Source organism: Prinia subflava, chromosome 4, assembly GCF_021018805.1.
Source record: "Prinia subflava isolate CZ2003 ecotype Zambia chromosome 4, Cam_Psub_1.2, whole genome shotgun sequence".
Taxonomy (NCBI): domain Eukaryota; kingdom Metazoa; phylum Chordata; class Aves; order Passeriformes; family Cisticolidae; genus Prinia; species Prinia subflava.
Window position 1 is genome coordinate 24713076 of NC_086250.1, and position 26218 is coordinate 24739293.

The 26218-nt window shown below is 39.3% G+C and overlaps 2 protein-coding genes and 1 non-coding gene across 3 annotated transcripts in view; all 3 read right to left on the reverse strand.

Moving 5' to 3' along the window:
* Positions 1-463: 463 nt before the first annotated feature.
* Positions 464-977, reverse strand: FMC1 (formation of mitochondrial complex V assembly factor 1 homolog). Its single transcript, XM_063396102.1, has 2 exons — positions 812-977; positions 464-721 (listed from the first exon to the last, which is right to left on the reverse strand). The coding sequence occupies exons 1-2, from the start codon at positions 938-940 to the stop codon at positions 527-529; spliced, it is 324 nt and encodes a 107-aa protein (XP_063252172.1). The 5' UTR covers positions 941-977; the 3' UTR covers positions 464-526.
* Positions 978-1405: 428 nt separating this feature from the next.
* On the reverse strand, positions 1406-1478 carry TRNAR-CCU (transfer RNA arginine (anticodon CCU)). Its single transcript has one exon. It is a non-coding gene; the product is annotated as a tRNA-Arg (tRNA).
* Positions 1479-7616: 6138 nt separating this feature from the next.
* The window catches only part of UBN2 (ubinuclein 2), a 46774-nt gene continuing 28172 nt past the window's right edge, over positions 7617-26218 (reverse strand). Inside the window, exons 11-17 of the mRNA XM_063396103.1 lie at positions 25167-25310; positions 21018-21068; positions 19607-19649; positions 17434-18969; positions 13233-13479; positions 12398-12487; positions 7617-11424 (exon numbers count right to left, since the gene is read on the reverse strand). Coding sequence (XP_063252173.1) covers positions 11369-11424; positions 12398-12487; positions 13233-13479; positions 17434-18969; positions 19607-19649; positions 21018-21068; positions 25167-25310 — 2167 coding nt within the window. The 3' untranslated portion in view covers positions 7617-11368. The remainder of the gene's footprint in view (positions 11425-12397; positions 12488-13232; positions 13480-17433; positions 18970-19606; positions 19650-21017; positions 21069-25166; positions 25311-26218) is intronic.

Here is a 26218-nt window from a genome sequence, read left to right on the forward strand (position 1 = left end):
ATTGCTACTACTCACTCACCGTTATGGAAAAAATCAAAAAACTAAAGAAGCTGGAAGAGGTTTGTGGTACTGCAGCACTCACCAGAATCCACAGATCTTCCACAGAAGAGACCTTTTTTTCTTGGCAGAGTAGGAAATTCCACATACACAGAATATGGCTGGAAAATGCTTCAGTAAACACTGGAAAAATTCTCTCATCTACCACTTTTGAATCAGGTGGGGGAACTACGAACCCCTGCCTGCAATCTCTTAAGACAAGCAGATCAGCAGTGAAGTCTGACATGTTTTTCCATTACAAACACCTGTGTCAACCCGTGGAAGGGTGCCTGTCATAACACACATTCACAAGGACAGGACGGGCGCTTGGGAAGCCTGATACAGGGAGAGGGGGTTGCTTATTTCCAGTTATGGCTTTCACACCATAACCTAAAACTGACAAAAGGCACCTCCTAGAGAACCCAGCTCATTCCAGTAGCTCTAAATATTTATTCATTGAGGAATAAACATTGAACACAGCAGTCCCGTCTCAGCCCTTCCCTCCCGGCTGCTGAGGCAGTCTGAAGCCCACCAGTCCAGCGACCTCCTGGGGCGAGCGCTCGCCCCTGCCGTGGTACTCGCGGTGCAGGGCCTCGTGCTCCCGGACGCTGCGGAGCAGGCACAGGTAGGTGGCGGCCTGGAAGTGCAGCTCCTGTTGGGCCCGGCACAGCTTCTCGCTGGTTACCTGCGGGAAGGGGCGGTCAGGGCACCCCGAGGCCTCGCCGAGCCCCGGGAGCTCCCCAGGCAGGGGTGGGTAGGGGAAGGCCGCGCGTACCCGGTGCGCGCGGAAGGCCGCGAGCACGTGGCGATAGGCAGGGCTGTCGCGATAGCAGCGGCCAGCGGCGTAGCGCAGCTCGCGCAGCAGCGCGCGCAGGGTGCGCAGCGGAGCTCCCAGCGTCGCCATCTTTCGACCCGGGGGCGGGCACGCCGACCAATCGAGCGCCGCCGCCGGGCCTCGCCCTCGCGCCCCGGCAGTGCGGGCAGTCGAACGCCGAGCGAACGATCATCTCCTCCTACTGTCTGCCGCCCTCCTCCGCCATTGCAATCGGCGCCGGTCAAGCGCCGGAGGTCGAACGGCGAGGCCGGGGCATACCCGCTGCACGCCTCACGCTGGACCCTACGCCTCGTCGGCGGCCTGTGGCAACTGAGCGGGAGCACAGGGAGCCCGCCGAGAGGCGCATCATACGGCGGGAAACCGAGTTGGGCCGCGGGCGCGTCCCCGCGAGTTTCTAGGGTCTGCGGTTTAAAAGGGACTTCGGGTCCCGCAGGAGCGAGAAGTGGACGCCCAGGAGCCGCAGACGCGAGGCAGCCGGCGGCTCATAGGCGTCCGGAAAGGCTGCGCACCTCGAATAAAAAAAAAAAAGCTACCCACCCCAGATGGGACTCGAACCCACAATCCCTGGCTTAGGAGGCCAATGCCTTATCCATTAGGCCACTGGGGCTGCCGTGAAAAGATGGTTTCTGTTTCTTTAGTTATCACTTATTCCCACACGCTTTTTATGGAACATACCTAAGACTAGTGATTGGGCAGCGCCGCCCGGCGCAGGGGGGGCGTGGCCCCTCAATGGCGTTGGGAGACTGTATCTCGGAACAACGCGGTGTTCCCCCAGGGAAGCGCTCCCTTCTATACCGAACCTTTGGCGGTTTCAAAACGCCAGTCCTTGCACAGTGTTACCCTTCCCCAGGTGTTTGCCCTGACTGAAGGAGGCCCCTACCCCCAAAACAGAAAAACCCGATAAAAAGCCCCAAGAAGGCCAACCCTTCAAGTGAAACCTCTTCCCATTTTCATTTTTGTGAGAAATCAAAGACACAGGGCTAATATGTACATTCCTCTTTATTTAATACAGCACAGACACGTGACACATAAAAAAACAGAAAAGTACACTCATGAAAAAGCCTGTCGCAGTCAGGGACAGGGAACAGCTACGCCGAATTGAGTAAGGCTCCTACTGCAGAACGGGTCTGCCGGCAAGGGTGGATCCCAGAGCAAAGTCTGCCAAAAAAAGCTTGCGCTCCTTTGAGGAAAGCAGAAAAGGGCAAGTCCCTTCTGGAACAGATGAAGGCAGGGTTACCTGCAAAGTTCACAGGATATGAACCCCATGTTTTGAATCAGAGCACTGATAAAATGAAATGCTCCATTTATTCTAGCAGAGGGTCAATAGTCCTGACCTCTGAAAACATTGGACTGCTCAGGGATAGGAAACCTGAGTACCTGGAAGGAGGGAAAATGTCAAGTAGTCACACAGAAGAGAGTTAAAATTAGCCCCCCTGACAGGGCTCTGCTAGCCACAACTGGGAATGTGCAGGGAACTAAGTGGCTTCCCAACTAACTAAAGACTAACAGCCATTAAACTGACCAGAACAATATACGCATTTGGAACTGATGCAGGCTTTTGAAGCAGCAGCTTCTTTCTTTTCCTGCTTCAGTTCAGGATGGAGATAAAGCAGGCACCAGTTCCTCTGGCAAAGAGCCTTACACACTTTTAAAAAATTAAAATACAAAAAAGGGAGACAGGTGTATTTACAAAATCCATGGCTGGTACAGTACATCATTTTTAAGACACACTAAATGCTACAATCTTTCAGGTCCTGAGATTATTACAAAAAACAAAACAAAAAAAACCCCAACAACACACACACACACAAAAAAACAAACAAAAAACAAAACAAAACAAAAAAAACAAAAAAACCCCACAAAAAACCAAAAAACCAACAAACCAACAAAAACTAACCAACCAACCAAACCCCAAAACAAAACAAAAAAACTCCCACAAAACCAAAAACAAAACCAAAATACCCTCAAAACAAAACAAACCCCAACAACTCAAAAGCTTGTGTTCAGGTCCAGTTTTATAAGGAGAGAGGAAAGAAACCACACATTTAAAAAACAGTATCCCTTGAAGTTATTGGAACACACCTCCCTAAAAATCCAAATGAAGGTGGTGCTTACCACCCAAATGTAGCTGCATTTGGTTGTTCAGGCTTGTTGTCACAAAAGGGGAGCATTTCATGGGGCAGTTTCCCTGGAGAGCTCATCAGGTAAGCACAAGGCTGTTGGGATCCTCTCTCCATCCTAAGCCCTATGATCCAGAATGTGTGTGTTAAAAGGAGGAAAGGACCTTGTACTAATTCATGCTGTACTGAGTAAAGCATCACAAGAATCACCAACTCAAACAGGTTTGCCATCTCGTAGTAACTGTGCCCTCCTTTGTTTGAAGTTGAGGAATGCAAAAAATTCTAGCTGTGATTTAACACGTGTTAATAATAGAAACCTCCCCCAGATTTTTTTTTTTTTTTTGAGCTCCCCAGTGAAAAGCAGCAAAACCATTTCTCAGCCCTTCATTTTCTAGGGGATCACAGCAAGTCAGGTAGAATTAAACTGGCTATATCCAAACTTGCTTTTATATATATATATATATGCACATATATATATGCATATATATATAAATATATACATACATATATATATATATAAAGTGACACCAAACAAAGGATATAGAGTCCAAACTGCTGTTGAGGGGATGATCTCCACTGCCATTAGCTGTGCAGGGCACTCGTCTTCACTGACCCTCTATTATCAGGCAGGCCCAAAGGGATTTGTACCCACAACTGTTTTTTTCCCCCCAATTAGTATTCTGAACATAGAGATTTTGTATCATCAGAAATTATCATCAGAGATGCCCTTTTATTACATGCATCTAACTTTAAGCTAGAGAATGGCAACTTTTTAAGGATTACTCATTAAATGTTTCTAACTCTCAGTAAAAGACTACAAGTAACAAATCACATTCACAAGGATACTAGTTTAACTGCTAAAATATAGCACTCCTCAGTAGACTTTTGGGGGGTAAAAAGTAGAAGTTAATTTTGTTGTGTTTGTTTTTTTGGTTTTTTTTTGTTTTTTTCTTTTTAACAGTAGTCCAAAAATAAAATTTTTCCATCTATTTCCAGTACAGATCTTGATAACTATGCAAGAACATGGTACTAATTGCTACATGATAGAATCACCAGCAATAAAACACCTACTACAGTTCTCATCTCTGAGCTAAATTGTTATTTGTCGTTACATACAACAAGACTAGAAGACCAGTGAGAAATACCTGGGGACTGTGATTTAGTTTTTATTTAGCTGGTAACTCCCCTTGTTTAGAAGCAATTTCATTTCAGTGAGAAATTAATTCACTTCTGATTCTGGAAAGAAACCTGAGATGTCTCATGAGTTTCTTTCCAAATCCAATCTGTACATTAAAAAACATTTCTTAATCCAATTGCGAGAGCTGAATATTCTAAAAAACTCTCAGACTAAAACCTGTCACAAGAAGCGGTTTCTAGCTTCCCTCTCAAGCAACTTCATGATGCTTGACACTACATGTTGCGCTAGTGAAAGGGTTTCTTTTTTAAAATACTTTTTTTTTTTTTCTTCACATTAGCAAAAAGTTCTGCATTACAGACATTCAAAAATACTCCATCTTCTTTGGGTAAAATTTCAATATGTGTTAAGAGGGGCAGCTGGGGAAAGGAATGCATGTAACACTGAAACATGTAAATACTTATCTGCATAGTTGACATTAGTGACTATTAATCAAACTAAGGCCTTATCTGGAAAAAGCTGAGAACACAAGAAAGTTTAGTCCCCCACTCTGGTGAAATCTGCTAAGTCTCAATGAAGCTCTGTCTTCCTCAGCAACTGCTCAGTTTGGCCTGTGATTTGTGGCATCTCCTGACTGGTTTTGATTGATTCTGTCCCACTCTTTTATCTCTTGGTACTAGACAGTAGCAAGTATGACTTGATAAAACACATCTGCACACATTGCCAGGAAGAAACAAAACCCCCCTTTTAGTATTGTGCATGATAGGAGCCAAACAGTGTATACTTGCGATTACTTAATCATAAAGAAAAACTTAGTAGCTAATGGTTATTGTTTAAGCAGGAGAAGATAGCAATGAAAGAGACTGAAATACACTTATAGATACAAAACATGGTGGTGGTTGGGGTAGAACTACAGCTGTCAAAAATGGCTACAAAATACAGGCCTATATCCTTGACTACTTACAAGATTAGCAATCTTACTTATGAGTGTGCAAAAACAATTGCAGGCAATATTTGTACTTCTCCAGTTTTGGGGCAGCTCCAGGCCATGTTGATCTTTCAGCGTAACTCACAGCAGCACCAGAGCCCCAAAAGGCTATTACAGTAGCAAGGGATCACTGGCATCATAGAAGGATGATGAAGTCTCACCAAAAGTTTCCACAAACAAAGCATTCCCCTACACAACAGTTATCTTTCCAGGGGCCTGGTAAGCATACTTCTGGCTGCTTATTTTGGCAGTGATTCCTTAAGCAGTAGACAGACACAGATTTTTACAGTCAGCCATCATCACCAGCTGTAGATCCCTCATCCCAGAAATTAGCCTAGGATGAAGTGCATGTGTGTTCAAAAGGAATTAACCTAACTGGTGAATGTGGTAAACTTTACTGAAGTAACTTCACTGATGCACCTAAGACAAATTAAGAAGCCTCCTCAACTACCACTCCAACTGTCTGAGCTACCAGCAATAGTCCTATCTTTTACTGGCACCATTAGATTGGTAGGAGAAATCCACTTATGGCCTAGTTTATGTAATGGGTTAACTCAAACATGTGAGGATGAGCCAAGAACAGTTAGGCTATTCTCTGCCACAGGAACATATTTGGTACTGTATTTTCTGTTTTCCACACTGGTTTTCCACCCATGAAAGACTCCTCATTCCATTCCAACTCTGTAAAATAAATGCTTCCTTTTCATATTGCAGCTCAAAATTAGATCTTCCCTAGGGGAAGCACATCACAGAACTAGAACAGTCTAGTGATGCATGTGCATGTTACCTTAAGTTTAGCACTTGGTCCACAAGTGAATTACTAATTTCAGGTAGTCATGTTTATAATAGCTTAAGTTAGATAGAGCCTTGGAACAAAGCTGTTAAAATCACTAGATCATCTATTGCAGATAGCTAATTTTGTCTGAGAACAAGGAAACAAGCACAGATACTATTATGAGGGTTTTATCGGCAGCTAAGAATGCATGAACTTACTTTACTGTTCATTACAGTAAGAGAAAAAACCATTAATGAAATCTCAAACTGAGAAGAAGTACAACTAGAAAAGTACGTCATGGTGAGTGACTTAGGCAGCATGTGAAGCTTAGCTAGCTATAAACTCAGTGAGCAGCTGCACACTTGCAGGTTTCACCAAACTCCTTCTTACATAGGATGCATGGTGGAAAGTGACAACTTGGGTAAATATGAGAATCCTTGCAGTAACTGGTACCAAGCAGATGTGACCAGCTACACACAAGATTCTTGCACTTAGTCTAAATTCAAATACGTTGCAAGCTGTTATTTTAACTTTATTTACCCCCCAGCTCTTTTGGGCTGTTAGCCACACATCTCTGCCACAGACTCAGTAATTGTGTGAAGCAGTCCAGTAATTAAAAAGGTTGTTAAACAGGGCCCATAATGTTTTACTCATAACCTAATTAAGAAACAAACTCAAAACCTTTAGAGAAAAATGCAAGAAGTTTCATTCTTGTTAGCCATTTCCTTTCTCTCATGCATTTATGCACACTCATGCACACACTCTTTTATTGTACTGCCATCGTTGCACAAACGTTTAGCCTTGAAGTAGCATTTAACAGAGCCAGGAGAATGGAGGATGAACAAGTTTCAGGAATATTGCTTGTGTGTGTGTGTGCACGTGTGTGCATGTGAGAGAGAATGCACAAGCACACAGAATCAATGCCACAGTACAGCAGCTATGAAGTTACAAACATTACACACTTGGTTTTGTTTTTTTCTTTACAAAAGGGAAAAAAATAGCATAACAGCATAAAGCCATCTTGGCAAGCTTAAGATTTTCCTCCAAAATGCTTTCTAGCACTTCAGGATCTCTGAGAAAAGTTTAAAGAGGATAGGGAAACAAAAAAAAAAAAACCAAAAAAAAAAAGAAAAGAAAAGAGGCACTTAAAAAAAGGACAAAGGCCTGAATCAAGTAAGTCATGAAGAGTAACAGCCATTTCACCAGAAATTGGACCGAAGTCTACCAATCTTTTCTAAAATTTCTATAAAATTAAAATTGCATAAAGTGTTAATTAATCAGTTGTTTACCTAATGCTTTAACCTTCTGGGTAATTTTATGGAAAAAAAAAACCCAAACAAAACCAAAGCAACTAACAAGCCCAAACAAAAGACCAAGTGTCCCTTTAATGCTCCCTCCCCCGCACCCCCCCCCCCCCCCCCGCCCCCACCCCATTCAGCAAAAGATGAAAGTTAAGTGTGGGAGGAAGCTTTCCACAGTTTGGCTTGGCTGTAGGTTTTCCCTGAAATCCGACCTCCAAAAAAAAAAAAAATCCAGAACAAAAGCAGAAAAAGGACCACTGTGCTTTCAATTTCTGCAAATTGAAAAAATTCAATTGCTTTTTCAATTCACTCAAAAAGAAACAACTGAAAAAAATCAAAACAAAAAAGCCATCAACCCAAACACCCTTCTAATCTAACTGTGGGCAAAAACTAATCAAAAGAAAACAAACAACAAAAAAACCCCTGTAAACTAGATTAAAAATTTGCTAATAAATACAGCCAAAATTTCGTTTTATGAACGTAGCAGCAAATGTGATAAAGTTAGTTGGAGTCCAAGGTGACTCCCAGAGGGTTACTGGTTCACACAACTGATGGCAGCTTGGGAGAGTTGCAGATTTCTCTGTTTTCATGTCCTCATGGTCTTGCACCAACTGGAGAAGGAGTGTGGAGGAAGGGTCAGATGATGAGATTGCAGGAAGGAACAAGCTTTTAGCACCTGTCCCACTCCTAAATCCGTGCATCAGACAACTTTGATCAGATTCAAACACAAACAGAACCCAAGTAACTTAAATGTTACTTCTGATTAGCAGAAAACAGATGTGAAACCCACAGCATCCGCACTTCTGACTCAGTTGATCAGTCTTTAGACATGTTTCTCAAATCAAGAGAGAAGGCTGGACAACGTGACTTAGGCCACTTGTATCTTGGAATGGGAGAACACGGCAGTTATAGTCCAAGGTATTGGGAAACTCTGCACCCTGTTTTTCATCTAGCCTGCCTTCTTTCCTTGCAAGAGTCTCTAATGATTTAAAATAGCTACCATGATTTTTGGGACTTTGGATCATGTAGCAGGGAATACTACCCAGACAGTTTCAACATCTGAAACCTTGTTTGAAGTTATTGCTTGCATTTGTTTGGGGCTTTCAGAGAGCTTGACATGTTAGCTCATATACAGTCCCCAAACCAAGTTCAGCCCCGCTGTCTGGAAAAGACAGCTCTACTTGGCTTTTTTATTGCTTGTGAATACTGAGGGTTAATTTAGTATGTACAACTACAGTTTATTTATTAGCAAAGGCCCTTAAAAACAAGAAAAAACCTGGGGGAGAAATGGGGGGGAAAACATCTTCAGAAGAATTTCTGTGCAGTAAATAGTAAGACATCAACCTAATTTTGCATTTGAACATTGCAGTAATCTTTCCCATCCTCTTTATGCTACCTGCAAAGGTCTCTGGGAACCATCCTATTATTTCCTTTGATCTGGCCTTGCTAGGTTTAACTAGGGAGAATAGTAAACACCAAGTAAAGGATCCCCATCCCCAATGTTGTTGATTCAAAAGATGCTCAGCAGTGTAATGGCTAACAGGAGTGTAATGACTGAAAACAGTTACCTGCTGGGGTGGGGTTGTTTGAACTGAAGTCACAAACAATGTATGGTCACCTTTATTTTCATCATCCTACTATCTCATTTCCACAATAAGTATTATTTTACTTGTTTCCCAAGACTGAGAAGCTCAATAGGACACAGAGGCAGGACTATTCCTACCCTCAAGCTTTAGAGAGGATATTCTTCAATTGAATATGAAATATACTTCCAGGAAGAAAGGAAGGTTGAAAGGGAATTTGTGCTGTAGTTATAAAGGGCTCCAAGTCTCCCAGTCTACAATTTTACTAAGTATGAAGACAAAGATGACAATTTGAATGGGATGCCTTAATGAGGAAAACACAGAAGAGGTAGAACTCTCTTAGGACAGGGTCCTTTAAATATATTGCTGCCCAAAGGCTCACTGCCGCAACTCCCTTAGCTACGTGCATCATTAAAGTTCTCAGGTTTGACACAGTTCAGAGAATTAACATCCTGCTAGAATTGTTGGGCCTCAAAGTTGGCTTCCTTCAACCCTTCCTGGAGAAAAGAAAAAAGTGTCAGATGAAGCTTGCACTCTAAATAGTTTAAGGTATTTTGACAGAGTTTGTGCAGTACTGATGCCAGGGTCTACACAGCTGTATGTGTTTCAACTTTAAACCACAATGGAGATGCAAGCTTATCTGATCAACACACCACATACAAAACATTAGTGCCAGCTAAAAAGCATTTAATTGGCAGATGCTGTGGAGTGAAACGAATGAACTAATGCATCTTAATTCAATCTGCCTTTCACAAGTGTTGTGCAAAAACATTTATTGCTGAGCTCAACCCAACATTTTTATACTAAATACACAATATATATTATTTTAAATTTATGTATATATATTTATATAAAATTAAAATGAGCTCTAAATAGAAAAGAAATTGTTGTCTGATCTAAGAAAAATAAATCACATGTAAAAGAAACCTGCAAGCTCTAAGTAAGCTAGCAAAAAATATTGAATATTCACTATTCAGGGGTCAAAGTCTCTCTAAAAGGTGTGAGACAACCAGTAGTGTCTGGTTCAATCTCAAGCCAAACTACCAGAAAAACTTTACTAAGAATTTCAGCATCTCTGGTCAAAGGAATATTTCAGGGTTGAAGGAGAAAGGCATCATACTGGTTTATTTGCTCCTTTTCCCTATGACTTATTCTAGTTTCTGCCATTCTCACCTTTTATCTGACAGCACAAGGGACTCAAAAGCAAAGTTCTGTCATAGTGTCAAAAGTGCAACATGTGCTGGATGCTCCCTAATCTTACATGTGAACTGGTTGATGTATTGCTATCAAAGAAAAAACAAAACAAAAACCAAAAAACAGAACAAAACAAAACCAAAAAAACCCAAAAGCCAAACAAAACAAACAACAAAAAATCCCCACAAAAAACCCTCACAAAAAACCAACAAAGCCAGCTCTGCAGTCTTGTGCTACCATGTACGAAAGAGTTCAGGTCAAACTCCCTAGGCCAGCAGGGGCTGGAAATGCTGGAAACAACCCATTCAGCCCCCAGAAGAGAAGGCACCTCTGGTCGCTTTTGAGCGACTCCTCTTTGGCTAATGCCTGATGCAGTATTAATCTGACTCTGGGATAGGTCAAATCAGCTTTCTTTAACTAGTGAATCAATGTAATGCATGGCTTCTGGGAAGAGTTAGATAAAAGATGAAGCCTGAGAATGAGAAAAGAACTGGTTGTGGTTTATGAAAGACATGAATAGTGTATCTTTTCAGTAGCAAATAAGCACAAGGTAAAATGAAATTTAACAAATGGAAATACTGAAACATCACTATGACTTAAAAAAATGCAGGAAAAAATGTTAGTCCGGCTAATAAAATGTGGGGTTCTTTTCATGTAAATGAATTTCCATCCCCTTCCTCCCTTGAATAAGAACTTTTGTACTAAAAAACCCTCTGAAAATAAATCGAATAGTCTGTGTCTCACATATTGACGTACCAGGAGATCTGTTTCTGAAGACAATTCTCTATCAAGACTGCATACATCTGCAGGCTCCCTAAAGCCAAGCAGCCTTTTAAGCTCGATAAATGCCCATTATCAGAAACTGTTTTAGTCTAAAGGTTTAATTATTATGCCAAGTATCCCAGCACCATCTCTATTCTACATAACCTTTGGTCCACAACTGTATAGTACACTCAGGACCTACACATAATCTAACACCGGGAACTTTGGGCACTAAGGAAGTGGGTGATTCCCACTTACGCAATGAATGGAGAAACCTATTCTAGCTCCTTTCACCATTTCCACTCTTCATTGGACTTTACCCAGAAACAAAATGTTGGTGCTGCTGTGGGTTTGACCATCAATTTTTTTAAGAGCCAATCAGAGAAGATAAAAAAGGTTGTTTCTTTAGGCAATATCAAGCTTTGACCAATCTGCATGACCAGGAGGACCTGTCCTCCTTTTCCTTCTCTCTTTGATCAAGTATTGTTTTATTTTTCTTCTTCCTCTCACCACAGTGCTTAGGATCAGAATATGTAAACATTGACAGAAACAGCAGCCCTGTGACAATAAGCACTTTCCCAACTGGGCAGATTCTGTCAGCCAACCAGAACTGCTTCAGCTCCCTTGCTCGTCCAGAAGTCACTGGTTTTTCCGCTGTAGCTTAGTGTCCACTTTGCTTTGGCCTCCATCTGTAGCTGAGAGACAGAAACAAAAGGGAAGAATAAAAGCATGAGTGATCTTCTGTTTTTCCTAACTTACAGTAGGAGAGACAGGAATTTGACAGGTTCAGCTTTAGCATCAACAAAAAGTAAATTGTCTTTATTGAGTGGACTTCGAGTGGAAGACTGCATATTTTCTATCGTTCATTTATTAGAAATAGCATTGTTGAAACCTGATATATCAAGCCTCATACCAAAACACTGCCCAATTTTTTGGTACTGAGAACTCTCAAATGAAGAATGCCCACCAAGCTGCTGCCGCCCTTCGCATTCCTTCTCCTGGCCCCCACAAAACACACTATGGATGACAAAGAAAGGTGTACATTCTAAACTGCACCTTCTAAAGCATTCTGAATATTTTCCTGCTCTGAACCTTACCAACAGAAAAATAAAATGTTCTGCTTCAAGCTTCTCTTCTCAATCAAAATATGCAACTCCTATCAAGCATAAAATTCCTAAGGAAAGCAGGTATTCCATTAAGAAAACATCCCACCATTCACATGGGTATATACTCCTGTAAGAAACATGAAAAGAGCTTTTAGCTGGAAGGTCAGTTTCTCCTTCAAAGGGAAAATGAAAATTTTGAGTGGAAAAACTTTATGCAGTCTATAAACAATCATGTTAGTGTACAGTAAGTACTATTTCTTTTTTCCACACTAGTTCAACTTGTACACTTCAGTTGCTAAAACTGCTGCAGTAAAGCACTGAAATTTTTGAAACTTTTTTGTTCTTGACATTGGAAAGAAGTAGGGGAAAAAAAATCATTCAGGTTCCAAAAACACTGCTACAACAGAGTAAGTTCTACCAGCTGCTCCCAAAGTTTGTCCCTGTGTTGTGTCTTCCCTAAACTAAGTACTGATGTACATTATATTTCAGTCTAAGGCAGAAATCTGACTTTTAAGTTAAAATAACTTGAAAGTAAGTGATAAGAAATATATCATGTCTTTACCTGTGTAAGCTTGCTGCAAGTGAGCAGGCAGAGGTGAGTGAGACAGTGTTGCTGCATGCTGAGCACCTGGCTGTAAACCCTTCAGTAAGTCTGGGAAGAAAAAAAGGAGAGCAAAGATAAAAAAATAAATCTTGTGGAGAGAGGCAGTCACTGTGAAATAAGTTTTTGTTTTAATAGCGTAGCTGAAGTAGCACGCTTATCTCCACAACCAAGAATAAATACCTGATAGCATTCTGATAGCTGGCTGGAATAAGTCAACAGAGACAAAGCTATTCAAATATAGTTAGTCAAAAGTCAGAGCAAGGATCATGCCTTGCTACTGGGATGCACCTCTTCATATACTTTTGTTTGTCAGAAAGACCAGTATTTTATATGGCACAAGAACATACATAGCCTCTTTGTAAGCAATCAGAAAAAGTAAATACCATCTTGGCTGAGAGTTCTTCCTAAGAGAACTGTTTGATATCTGAGATTATTGAGTTAAGGCTACTTTGAGGAATCAACATATTAAGTCTCTTATTTGAACTGTGACATTTGAAGACTTTCAAACTACACTCCTTTCTAAAAATAAGGTATTAGAAGTTAACCCAATAAAAGTACATTCAAAACTAAACATATGCTGTGAACATGACAATGAAAATAAGCTTATCAAAGGTGATTTATAACACTTAGATAATTATGTAAAGAAAATTTTTAGCTGTGAAGGAATCCCATTTACTCTCCTGTAGGGAGACAGGAGACATGTCAATGTCTCGGGACATTATTGCTTCCCTACTCAATTTCCATTTTAAGGATGCATCTTTCCTTATAGTGCAGTGTCATTAATTCCACTCACTCTGAGTTAGGCTGTGGTGGAAAGCCGCTGAGGTAGATCCCGAGGTGGTTGTCACTCCAGCTGCGTCAGTCCCAAAGCCAAGCAGCTCCAAGGGAAACTGGAAGGGCACAGTCACAGGAACAAGGCCACCCAGCATCCCAAAAGGAGTTAATGCTGCAGACGTCACGTTCTGACTGGTTACAGACAGGGGTGATGCCATGAGAGTCAGAGGTGAGGCATTAGCCAGTAACGATGCTCCTGCTGTTGACTATGAAAAAAAAAAAAAGAAGCAGTACTTCAAGATTTTTAAAGATTTGAATTGTATTCTTTAAGGGTATAAAAATCAACTACTTCCTGTTAAGTGTTGCTCTGTTGAGAAATGTATTAAACTATTAATGAATATCCACTTATCCACCTAGGAAGTCTTCCCAGTGTTCATTTGCTAAGCAAGTACAATTATATTGCAGATTTAGACATAAGACAATACATAAACATCTATCATGTTTTTCTCATCAGCCTTACAGGTAATTTCCTTGATGTCCTTTCTAATTATGCTCTGGATCTACAGTCACAATGTAATACAATATCTTCTTTTAGATTAATAAAGTGAAATTATGCAATGTAGATCTGAAGTTCTTTAGAAGTACAGTATTATACCTCTCCCTTTTCCAAATCTGGGTCTTAACAGCACACTATTTCTAAAGAGGTTGCAGACAAACAATGAATTCTGAAAATTAAGATTCATATGTAAGAATCCCCAAACTTAACAAGTCACATTAGCAAAATGCATACATACATATGTACGTAAAGGTGTGTATGTACATGTCAGAGGAAAAGGCAAAGGAAAATAATCTCTCCACTCTAAATGTCAAAATGAAGTTAAATTCACTGCAGTTTTAAAATAAAAATATAAGATCAGCCAGAACATTTTGGCTACAACAGCTCCCAAATTGCATTAATTACTCTAACATTAGATCAGCTTATTCTTGTTTAACAGTCTTTCACTATATATACAGTAATTTCATATGCTAATGTTCAGTTCTCTAATTATCTACTACCAAACAGTTAGTATAGAAAGCACTTTGAATCAGACTCCAACTCCGATATTGTAGTTATTTGAATTAAAAAGACTCAGAACAGAATAGGATTTCAAATCTGTGCATTTTTACAAGTAAGCCTCAACTAACCCCCAAACTTAGAATAATTTTAATGAACACATCAGCTTAAAATGAAAACAACATTTCACAGAGCTCTGTAATAACAACTTACAGAAAAGGCAAAGTGATGAAATCTCCTAGCATGGATAAAGTTTTTATTACCAGTTTTGGTCTTAAGCTGTTCCAATGTAAGCAGCTAAAGGACAGTTGCTTCTTATGAGAAAACACAGTATTTTAGAACACTGGCCCTGTAAAGGGCATTTACCTACATGTGCTGTTCCTAGCAAGTGTTTATATTGGTAATCATCTTAAAGGTACCAACTTCTACAATATACTCTATCCCACAAGTAGAAAAAAAAAAGAATGGAAAGTATCAACACACTATTATTCTCTTCTGCCTTTAAAAGTACTAATTTCACAGTAAGCTTATGTACAAAAAAAATGACAACTGTTCACTGTTTATGTAATCTAGAAAAGGGCAACAAAATAAAAGCCATGCAGTAATGTTTTGCAACTGTGAATCTGTAAAATGCCTGAAAAAAGAAACTTTGTAAAGTGCTCTGTCAAGATCTTGCTTACTCACTCAAAAAGGAGGGGAGAGAAGTACAGTGAAGAAAAGAGCTACAGAGCATGCCCTAAAGGAACTGCAGATCAGACATTTCTATTTAACTCATATACAGTTGTTCTTAAAAAAGTTAATCTTGGTCATGTACATCTGAGTCTTTAAGATCCTTAGAAGTCTAGGCCAGATTCTCCTCAAGAGAACTAATGCTAGGTAGAGCTTTTTAAGGTAATCACACATGTACTCCTTGGCTTTGTCCTTAAGATGCAACTTATTGTGAGGCTTCAGCAGGCATAAACTTGTATACTGGTAAATAATTGTGTTAATCAGAAGTGGAAATGAGGGAAACAATTCTTGGAAGCTTCCTAGCTAAGAACACCTTTACTATCACACAAAATCATCTTGTTTCATCTTTAATGTAAGCAGACCAGAATATTATAATGAGCAATGCAGGTACCATTCTCATCTTCTAACAGAACCTCAAATAGGAATTAAATCCCTAAGGCTTCAAAGGAAAGGAAATTCACATTCAGTCCTACGTGAAGAGGAGTAACTATGTCCTTAGTACATTGTACCTAACAACTAGTATGCAACTGATGTCAGTTCAGCAGCCAGCTATTACATCTTTATAGCTAAATAAAAACCTCTGTGATCACAAATCTTTTCCCCATTAGTGTACTTGAACTGGGAGGTAATTTCATTCTAATCTTTCCTTGAATGTACTCCACTGATTAATTTTCACAGTGCACAGCAGCAACAGCCTTATTCCGTGGTTTATCTTCTTTGATTTCATAGTGTTCTTCTGAACCATTTTTAGATTATCAAAGTAATTTTGGAAGTGTCAAAAAAACCCACACGGAAGGTCTCAATTATTTTTGTGATACCATATGCTGCTCAGTACCCCTAGCTGATTTACCCCTTTCTATATACCAACACACCTTATTTTGCTGTATTATAGTATTGGTTCATGTTACTTGATTATTCACCACAACCCCAACACTTCAGTGCTCTTCAGTAGGACTGTGGCCAAAAAGCATTTTATTGCCCAGGTGATCAGTGTTTCTAACAAAAAAATTGCTTGTCTTCAACTACAGGAGGGTTTGCCAGAATTCATCTCATCATCCAACACAACCCTGCTTACTTCCCTTCTCCATCATCTTTAAGCACTACCATACCCACTTCAGATTTTTTTCTACATCACAGCCATTGCATCCACTGGATTCTGCTGACTGCACTGGGAATAAATAACTCCCTTCCCAGTTCATTCATTGTAGCCTTTTTTGTCTCCTCCAGGCACCTTGCAGAGTACTCAAACTGCACTGTACTTGGTTCAGCTCTTCTCTAGATCCTATGTGGTACCTCAGTGGCCTGTACACAGCATACAGGCTGTAGGGTTTTTTTTCATTCAAAGTACCCAAAGTAAGTGAATGCTGTGCCAGAGCCTGCCAGACTTTTATTGCTGACTGTTTCAGTACAGTAGGATGAAAGACTATAGAAGTGTCTTGTAAAAATCATCTTCCTCCTGTTATTCAGCTGCCTTAAGAAGAATTTGATGGCAAATTAAAAGATTATAAAATATTGCCACAAGTCAAATATACATCACTCCCATGCAACAGCAATGTGCACTGTTCAGAATAATAACAAAGTTTTTCATTTGCTCTACACCAAGAATATAATTTACAGCAATACTACTTCCCTTAAGTACTGATGACTTCAGCAGAGAGAGCACTAGAGAGAAGAAAACATCAAATCATCTCAGTACTTAAGCATTCCCAGTAAGAACGCAGCTTGGGAAAGCAGGTTGTCTTATGGGTAAATAATAGGTTTATGTTTTAGAACAACAGTATTTTCAAAATATTTGTTTTGTTTGATTTGTCTTATCTCTAGTGATAGTGTAAGGTTTCAGTTTCTAGGGTATTTATATATTAATGGGGTGTCTCATTCAGTTTGACTAGATCCTACGAAATAAAATACATAGTCACAAATACAAAAGAAAAGCCCTTGCAATTGTTAATTACAATTACAAGTCTTGAATTACACTAAACCACAAGCAACTGAACTCTAGTTTTGAGGTTAATCACGAAGCCTGACAACAAATATATGAAGACACCTTTTACACATCCACCATCATTACAAACAGGTAAATACAAGCGAATACACAAATCAAATAATGCAAGTAAATACTACATCCCCTGAAAATATGATCACACAAAGCTTACCTTTTCTAGTGCTGTTAAAAGAAAAAAAATGAATTCTTTTCCACAGTATAGAACAAGAAACAGTTTACAGTGAGCACTTGTTCCACACTGATCCTTGCATTTCACAATAGTTCGAAATATATATTCTTTAGTGCAAAATTGTTTTATCAGTATCAGCATTATGCTTAGAAAGGTAAAAAAATAAAATTAATTACAAATCAAGATAAAATATACTAAGAATGTTTACAAAATAAATGTGATCAACATTAACGTAAGGCTCAAATGCAAACTCGTTAGATGCGTACCTGCACGCTGGCTGCTACAACTGGAGACCCTGAGGCAGAAGATGGTCTGTGTGGAGTTGACAATTGTTTGTTAGCACCCTGTGTTCCACTTCCTGCTCCCCCAGACAGACTAGTCCTACTAGCTCCACTTGAGTTAAGATTACTGCCTCTGCTGGCAGGTACATTAATTCCAACTCCACCCAGATTATTTTTACCAGCAGTTCCAGAAAGAGAAGAGTTGGGCAATTTTGAAGAAGCCTGAGGGTTTTTTGCAGGCTGAAGGCCTGAGGTGCGATTAGAAGACAGCAAATTCACTGTGGGAGACTGCTTGCTGATATTTACACCACTGGTCTGTTTATGAAGGAGGTTGTTGCTGGAGTGACTACTCTGGGAAACTAGTGCACTTGAACTGGAAGAACTGGGTGTTGTTGCAGGCCTGGGGGATGAGGTGGACTTGGATGAAAATTTAGGCGGTACATTGGGCTTGGGTGTCACAGAGGGCTTAGATGAAGTGGGCTTGGGAGAGGCAGCAGGTTTGGGAGAGGCAGCCATGGAGAAAGGAGGCTTGAAACCCTGGGAAGAAACTTGTGACACCATAGCCTTAGCTAAATAGTTACTAGAGGTAGAGGTGCTGGATGTTGTCCGAGAAACCAGTGGGTGACACACTTGAGAGCCACTAGATGAGGGATTAGACAAAGGCAGACGATATACTACAGACTTATCTTGAGCCTTGATGACTGGTGATGAGCAAGAGAGTTTGGGATTACTACTCAATTTCACCACAGGATTAGTCTGTGATTTACTGATAGTTGCTTGTAAGGGAGATACATATTTCTGTTGTACAGCTGAATGCTGGTGCACCTTTGGCACTTGTGATGTTGAGGAAGTACCACCTTGAGCCTCAGCAGATGACACCAAGATATTAGCATCCTTGGTTCTTTGAGAGGAGGTGGAAATAGCTGTTTGAGTCTTAGAGGAAGAAATGTGAGTCTGAGAAGAGGAGGAAGCAGCTTGGATCTGACTTGACCTCTGTAGTCCTTGTTGAAGTAATTTGGCTGGCAAAGGCTCTAAAGAAACCTTGGGATTTTGAATTGAAGATCCAGCAATAAGGCCTGAAGAGATACCAGTGTGAACTAAGTCCTGGGGCTTCTTTGGTACTGGCCCTGTGTGACCAGCAATAAGACTTGATGAATGGGATGTTTGAGTGGGCTCTACTTTCTTTGAAGTTGCCAGAGGCAACTTACTCATAATGCTTGCTAGTTTCTCTTCCCTCAGCCCAGGGCGAGGTCTGGATGTTGGTGTGTCTATGGTGGACCCAAGAGGTGATCCCTTGGCACCATTATTGATAACTGCCAGAGCGTCAGAAACAGAGTCCAGTGAGGGTGGGTGGAAAGAGAGGTCCTCATCCAGTGAGTCATCCAAGCAGATCGTCTCTGGAGCGGCTGTGCAGGTAGAGCTGCCTGGGGTGCACACAGCTGCACTGGAACTCAGTACAGTAGCACAACTTGAATTGACAAAAGACATACAGGTTTTCTGTTCTTTTTTTGGACTGGAGTCCTGAAAATGAAGGGATAGGAAACATCAGGTTTAACAGTCTTTCTGAAATTGATTTAAGGACATCTTTAGTGTAATACTTTTATTCAGTAAATTCTGACAAACCAAAGATCTATCGAATTTTTCATATTAAGATACTTACGATATCTAGGTGCTGGAGCCCTGTGTGCTAATTCAATATTTGGATTTAAAAATTTAGTGTTGTTGCTCCACATAACTAAAAGTGTCTCATACAGTGAAGAGCAATCAAAACTATGAAGAATTGGGTAGCTAACCTGATCCCTTGGTAAAACTGCTACTGAATTAAGACAACACCTAGTCATGTCAAGTGAGGATCTCTATAATATGGTATCCTTCTAACTACACTGTTTTCTAGCGTTGCCAAATTTAACACAAAGCATACGTTCAAAAATGTGAAACATCACTGGAACTAGTACCTCTTCATAGCCAATTTTCGAAAAACTTAAAGTGGTAAAGCTATACAGAAGTATCTTTGAAGTAATGTACCACCAAGTCAATAAGCATTGCCTGACAGAAACCTTCTGCATGATTTTTTCAAGATCAGAGGCAGAAATCGGTTGTACCAAATGGTCACATGAAACCATTAAGTGGGTATTCAGACATCTTAATAGGCTTTTACCTTCACTTTGGGTTTAGGGGCCAGAATCACCTTCTTCTTTGCCCTAAAACAGAAGGGATACATTTTGCATCAGAAGACCAAAAAAAAAAAAAAAAAAAAAGGCAAGTAATTTTCATTTTAAGTGTTACCCTACTTATATGCCAATAAACAAGAATGATAAGTACAGGAGTCCCGCTTTAATAATAAAACATGCTTGGAACAAAAAAATGGTTTAAAATGGGGGGGGAAAATAGCACACTATCAATTCATTTTCTGGTCATGTATCTCTATGTAAATTAATCACAAAATCAACTGAATTGTAGATATAACCTGATATATAGATCAGGATATACCAAGAGAATTGGTTTTATTTTTCTGATTTAGAGAAACTTCAAAATATCAATTAATTTCAGCCTCTTAATAGTATGAGATTGTCTACTTACCAGAGCTTTGTCTACAGTGCGAAGTCTTCTAGAATAGTAATGTAATTTCACTTTCTACATTGACATTTTTGTCCCTGAGGAGGATGCTTCCTATTCTTATTTATTTCAAACCAGACAAAAACAGTTGTCTCTTCCCCCCACAGAAGTGCTTTGTTACCTATCAACTGTTAAAACAGTTGTATCTAATTTGTTTGTTGCAAGAAGTCATTTAGCAAACTGTCAGGTTTTCTTCTGCAACATACACCAACTGCAGTTATGCAATTAAGGACAGTGTTAAGCTGATTAGCTATCGGCTTCAACTTAGAGGTTTGGCATTTCACACTTTATTTCTTCAAGGGCAATCAATAGATATACATCTTATAGGCAATTTTTGATCCTTTCCCAAGCAACTAGAAATACACCTAGTTGAAGAAAGACTTTACTGTAGGTGGACCATGACACAGTTACATAGAAAAATATCCTGTGTTAATCATATTTATCACAAAAGTTGCAGTTGGGGTGTTATTTAAAGTCACAACAATTTATTTGAATTCTGACTGAATGTGGATGACTCCTGAGAGGCACACAGTGTTGTCTGAAAATAAGTAAGATAAAATCCCACTCACATATGTAGACTTCTGTGATTAGAGATATTTTTGAGGAAAGGAGAAAAGCAGGAAGTACTGAAGTCTGAGTTCAGTTTAATATGCTGAATGTCAAAAGTTAGGAAGTGTGTAATGCTTTGAGTAAAAGGTATTAATTCAAGAATTAATTACCCCTGGAGTTATCTATCCACTTCACAAGTGAGTTAAAATACAATGCCACAAGAACATTACAGTTATATGCCTAAATTAAAGCATTAAAAAAGATTATAAACATCACTGTAAGTATCTTCAAACAAATCCCAAAGTACCTCCCTTTCCCTCCCTCTGTCTAAAACAGGTAGCAGGAAGATGAGAAAAAATGCTATGTACAATCTAAAGATCTTAGCAAGTCATTATTATACTCACGGAGCAGAAGTGAGGTGATTGTGAACACTTCGGCTTTCTTTAAAAAGCATCCTAAAAGAGTGGTGAGAAAAGAAACATGAAGTGATTCTACAGCGACAAAGAGCATATGACCATCAAATACCCAAATATCCTTTGGTTTTCAGAATCAGCCTTTGATTATCTGTCCCCAGGGGAGCTAATGATTACTTTGTATTGCTGTCATGGTATAGGTTTTGGCATCCATAAACAGAAGAATCTAAAAAATTGTAATAATCTGCGTTTAAGCTCAAAATACCTCAGTAAACAGCCAAGCAAAAAATCAATGTAAGAGAATACTACTTCCTTCAACTGGACAGAAGAAATACACATTGAATTCTCTCTCCTCAAAGACTAATAAAATATTTCAAAGATAAAATAAAAGATTATTGTAAACCCTTCACACTACATGTCCAACACATTGATCATAGGGTTCGATTTATGGTTATTACTCTCTTGTGGTTTTTTTTTAAAGCAGGGAAGATAAAAGTCATAACACAGTAGCCAAGTTTGTTTCTAGTTTTATTCAGTACTTTTAGTACTGACAAAACTTTTACTAAAGTTTTTGAAAGCTTAGTAAAAGAAAAACTTCAGGCTATTGTGTATTGTTTCTCTGACTTCAGTTACACTGGACTTACACATACATATTACTACACAGCCAAGGAATGGCAAGAGCCAGTATGACAAATCTCAGCACTTCATGTGCTTTTAATCAATGTTTTCAGCTCCTGAGTTGCCAAGTGGAAAATTAAAATGATTGCTGACCTGTATTTATCCTACAGCTTACCATTCAAATGCAGCTATGAATAGACAATGAAAACTTGGTCCCCTTGTTTCCAGATAGGCAAACTAGGACAGACATTTTCTTACAAGCGCTGCCATCACATTGACACTGACCACATAATGAACAGCTGTTTAAACAAGAGCATTTCACCATTGATAATACAACCTGCAGAATTGCAGTAATTACAAGAAATCCGAGTATCCAACAGTCTCATGTCATCTGGTAAGAAAACACTGACATCCTCTCACTACAGTTCAGTGCCTTACTTCTCAGATTCTATTTCCAGCTCCATTTTCTTCACCATACTAACCTCCAAATCTGTATTGCATTGTTCCATCAGAGACTACTGAATGCCTATTGTCTTGGGTTGTAACATCTAACTAAAAATGCATATTCTATTTGCCATCTGTTGAAAACAGTTGGGGAGGGGTTTTTCTTTATCTCTTGTATAACTCATTCCTCATAACTCTGGGGTGGAGGGGGTGGGTGCCTTCTGTTAATGGGCCAGCTTTTAAAACCAGGGGGAGCAATGCTCCTTATCTCTTCCATGACTCATCCTCCCTCCAGTGGGATATCTGCTGTTAATGAGCCACTAAGGCTACCACATGACTGATAAAATTAAATCATTCCATTGTGAGATGCTCTAGCCAGTGGGAGGAGCCAAGCATTCCTACCTGGATAAAACCTGAAATTCAGAACAGCAGAGCATCCTCTTTTCCCCTGGATTCTCAGAGGAAGACCAGACTCATCTCACCACCACTGAACCTGTTTATAGGATCATCTCTACTCCAACAGAACCGCATCTGTCACTCCAGGAGGACTTATTTGGACTGGTTCCAACACCCTGGCCGACAGGGTGTCAAGTCATTCCTGACTCCATCGGGGTTTTCTAGGACTTTTGTTTGTTTGCTTGCGGGTTTTTTTTTATTACTGTATTTGCATTTTTAATATTCCTAGTAAACAACTGTTACTCCTGTACCCATATTTTTGCCTGAAAGCTCCTAATTGCAAAGTTATAATAATTTGGAGAGAGGGTTTTTTTTTTACTTTCTCCATTCCATAGGATGAGTTTCCCTTCATTCCAAGGGAAACTCCAGTTTTCCCTGACACGTATCTATCTTGCCAAACCAAGACACCTATGAAGAACATCATGGAGCAAAACCAACATTCCTCATTACATGTTTAATGTGCCACCTCCCAACCTATACAGCTTCACCAGAATATTTCCCTCCCCACCTCCTTCTTGGTGCTTTATCCATTCCTTAATCTTTTCAAATTGGAAATGAAAATTCAAAATTAATCACAGACCCCAGTAATCTGTAGCATCATCCTTCAAGGTTAAAGATGCAATTTAAGTACTTAAAAGGACAGAAATCATAGACATAGTACAAAGAAAGGACAGAGCAGTATATGAGGTCCCTTCCAACCTTAACAATACTTTGATTCTGTAACTTCCAGTTGTGATCAATACCTTACCTCTTGCTTCCTTATGAAGCTAAAAGAAACATAAAGGAACAGTTGCAGTTCCTTACAGTACATTACAGTTAACTTTGAAGATGCAAGAAATTTTTCTTCTAAGCTGAACCCACAAAGTTCTGGTACCGTAGACCTATTCTGATTAGTAAGAATTCCTTAAAAAAATACATGGTCAGTAGATCAGTTTTAGCATTAAATACCTAGTTTTTTTTCAAGTTTATATATCTCCTTTTCACTTGAGGCCATATATAAAAATGAAAAATATAAGCCCTCAGCATAATCCCTAAGCTAACATCCCAACAAAAAGAGCATTCAGAAGCTGAACTATGTGCTGTATTAGGAATTACCACTGCCAGACTCCAGGAAATACTTTCTTTTTCCATGCCTAACTGTTTGCCTACAAATACATGACTCCCTTAAGAGAAAGCACAAAAGTGCTTCCCAGCAGATACAGGGCAATTTGTAAATCATTATGCTACTAAAATCACCCAGTTAGTAAATGAAGTCTTGCTGCTCAACAGGAAGTTATGATCTGTCACCTGTTGGGGTTTGTTTGGTCTGTTGGTGGCTTCGGGGGACATTTTGGTGTTTTGTTTAGTTTTTGTCTTTTGTTGTTGAAGCCAATTATATGGATAGTTTAAAAGCTCATGGAAATTTTCAGCACACTTATCAAACAGAAAGGAGAAAACTGTATGTTTTATGGCTTTCCAATGCAAAGTTTTAACATGCTTCACTTCTATGTATTCTTGAATCATGTCATATTATGTCTTGACTATTTCTCCGCTCTCATCAGTGATCTTCCTATCTTCCATTCTTAAATGAAACTGAGATTCTCAGTCTCATCTAATTCAGTAAAATCTTCATAACAGATAACATCTCACTCATTAGCATACTTATGCAAAAAACTGTAACACTGAACAAATATAAGTCAGCTGTATGCCAGGAAATGTAAAACTTCATTTGTTCCTTCTGTTACTATTTAACCAGCAATTTCTACAGTGACTGTTCTAAGTAATATCTCAATACAGTTACTTTTACAGCTTGATACAGATTTGACTAAACTAAAATCGAGGTATTCTTGAACAGGTTGATTAGTTGTATCATTTAGCTTTCACAATCAGTTTGAGGTTTGATGAAATTATCTTTTGCAGTGGGTGCTACAGAAAGAAAGAACCCAGGCCAAATCATACTTGCTTCTCTTTCACTCTAAACCATTAGAAATCTCTGCCAAACCTGTATTTCACAACCGTTTACTATTGCTCCCATTTTATTTCTCCCTCTCTTGTGTAGTTGTTTCTTCCTAAGTCTATAAGAAGCAAGTATAGAAACTGTGTATTTTTAACTGCTGTAAAACAGAGCATCCCAACTGCAAACAAGGAATAGACAACAAAACCCTTAAGTCTGTTGTGAACACTGCTGTTGAAATTCTAGCTTATAATTTTAAAGCCTGTGTGAGCACTCTGATAATGCAGTGTTCCAACATACAGGCAAAACTGATTTCAAGATCATTATCACTTCCTGTATCACATAAAGAACTTTCTAAGCTGTTACCCTCCCACCTCATACTTCTCCTCAAATGAAGCATGCTTCATGCTGTGTTAGAAGTATTGGTAAATTCAGTCTCTAGGAGATGATAAAAAAGCAAACAGCTCTCCAAGGAAAACAGTGGGGTTTTTCATTCTCAGGCTTATAAATAAGACAGAAAATTCACTTTAGAACAACATTCGTTCTTCTAAAATATTCCAGCTTCACAAATATACTCCTAAGTTCCAACCAATATCAATAGTACATGGTTGAGTCAAATGTAAGAATAAATACGAACCAATGAAATTGTTAACACAAAAATTAATAGATACATAAAGCAGCTATATTACCTTGCCTGCATCCAGCCTTTAGGCCAAAGTGGTTTCACTTCTGTTTCCATAAAGGTTTTGAGGTAATCTTCAGCAGACTGACTTCTATTTGGCTCTAGCTCATAGCATCCCAGCTTGATCTTGACAAGATTACACAACAGAGACCTGCAAAAAGAAACAAAAAGATATCCTTTCAAAAGCTCAGCAGAAAAAGGCTAAGAAATTGAAGCTGCTGTCCATTGATAATTGCAGGAAGTGTTCAGTTCCAACTGTGTTTTTTGGAAGTTTGTACTGCACAAGTATTGCCACTAAAAACTGGTATGGTTTACCATTGTCACTTCTCCATTTCCAACAAACGCTATTGCTCTTATTTTCATCCTACTATAATTTTGTAATTTGTTTTATGTTTTCTTTCTGGTTTTCTCATAGCTGGATCATCTCCTCTTACTTAGCTCACAGTGACCTTTCATTTGTCTGAAAGGAAGTGAAATCCGTTCTACACTGAGTACTTCAGCAGAGGATTCTTTCTTACAGGGATTTTGTCTTTTGTTCTTAAAAATATAAAAATGCACACAGTTAAGTAACATCAGCCTTTCAGAGTCTCTTGAATGAAAAAAACAACAGATTTAAATATCTCCCCCCTCCAGGTCAGTCCAAGCTACATTGCTTGTACATATTTAATTTCTTCCCCATTGTCTTCACATACTAAAAGGACTCATTGAGTAAAGTCCACCAGACCCTTGTAGTTATATAAATATATACATACACACACACTAAAATTATCTTAGATCTCGCACAAGAAATTAATAATCTAGAAAGATCTGCTTGCTTCGAAGCCTAGATTATTTAAGTAACAGTCATCTCAATCCATTCTATGGAAAAATCCATTCTAGGAAACTAAACTCTAGTAACTGATCATTTCAGATAAAATCTGTGCTACTGTTGAGAAATAAAGAATTTGTGTTCAGAGGGAATAGAAGGGGTTAAGATTAATGTATTATTCTAGAAGTTGTTGGATTGGGAGGTCTGCCAAATCAATATTGCACATCTTGATGGCCTGTCCTCCTGTGGCA

Bases quoted from the DNA above. Each gene is read 5' to 3' on its own strand.
- FMC1 (XM_063396102.1), bottom strand. From the start codon at position 940: ATGGCGACGCTGGGAGCTCCGCTGCGCACCCTGCGCGCGCTGCTGCGC. The intron at 722-811 runs GTACGCGCGGCC...CCCTTCCCGCAG, and splicing joins CGGCCTTCCGCGCGCACCGG to GTAACCAGCGAGAAGCTGTG.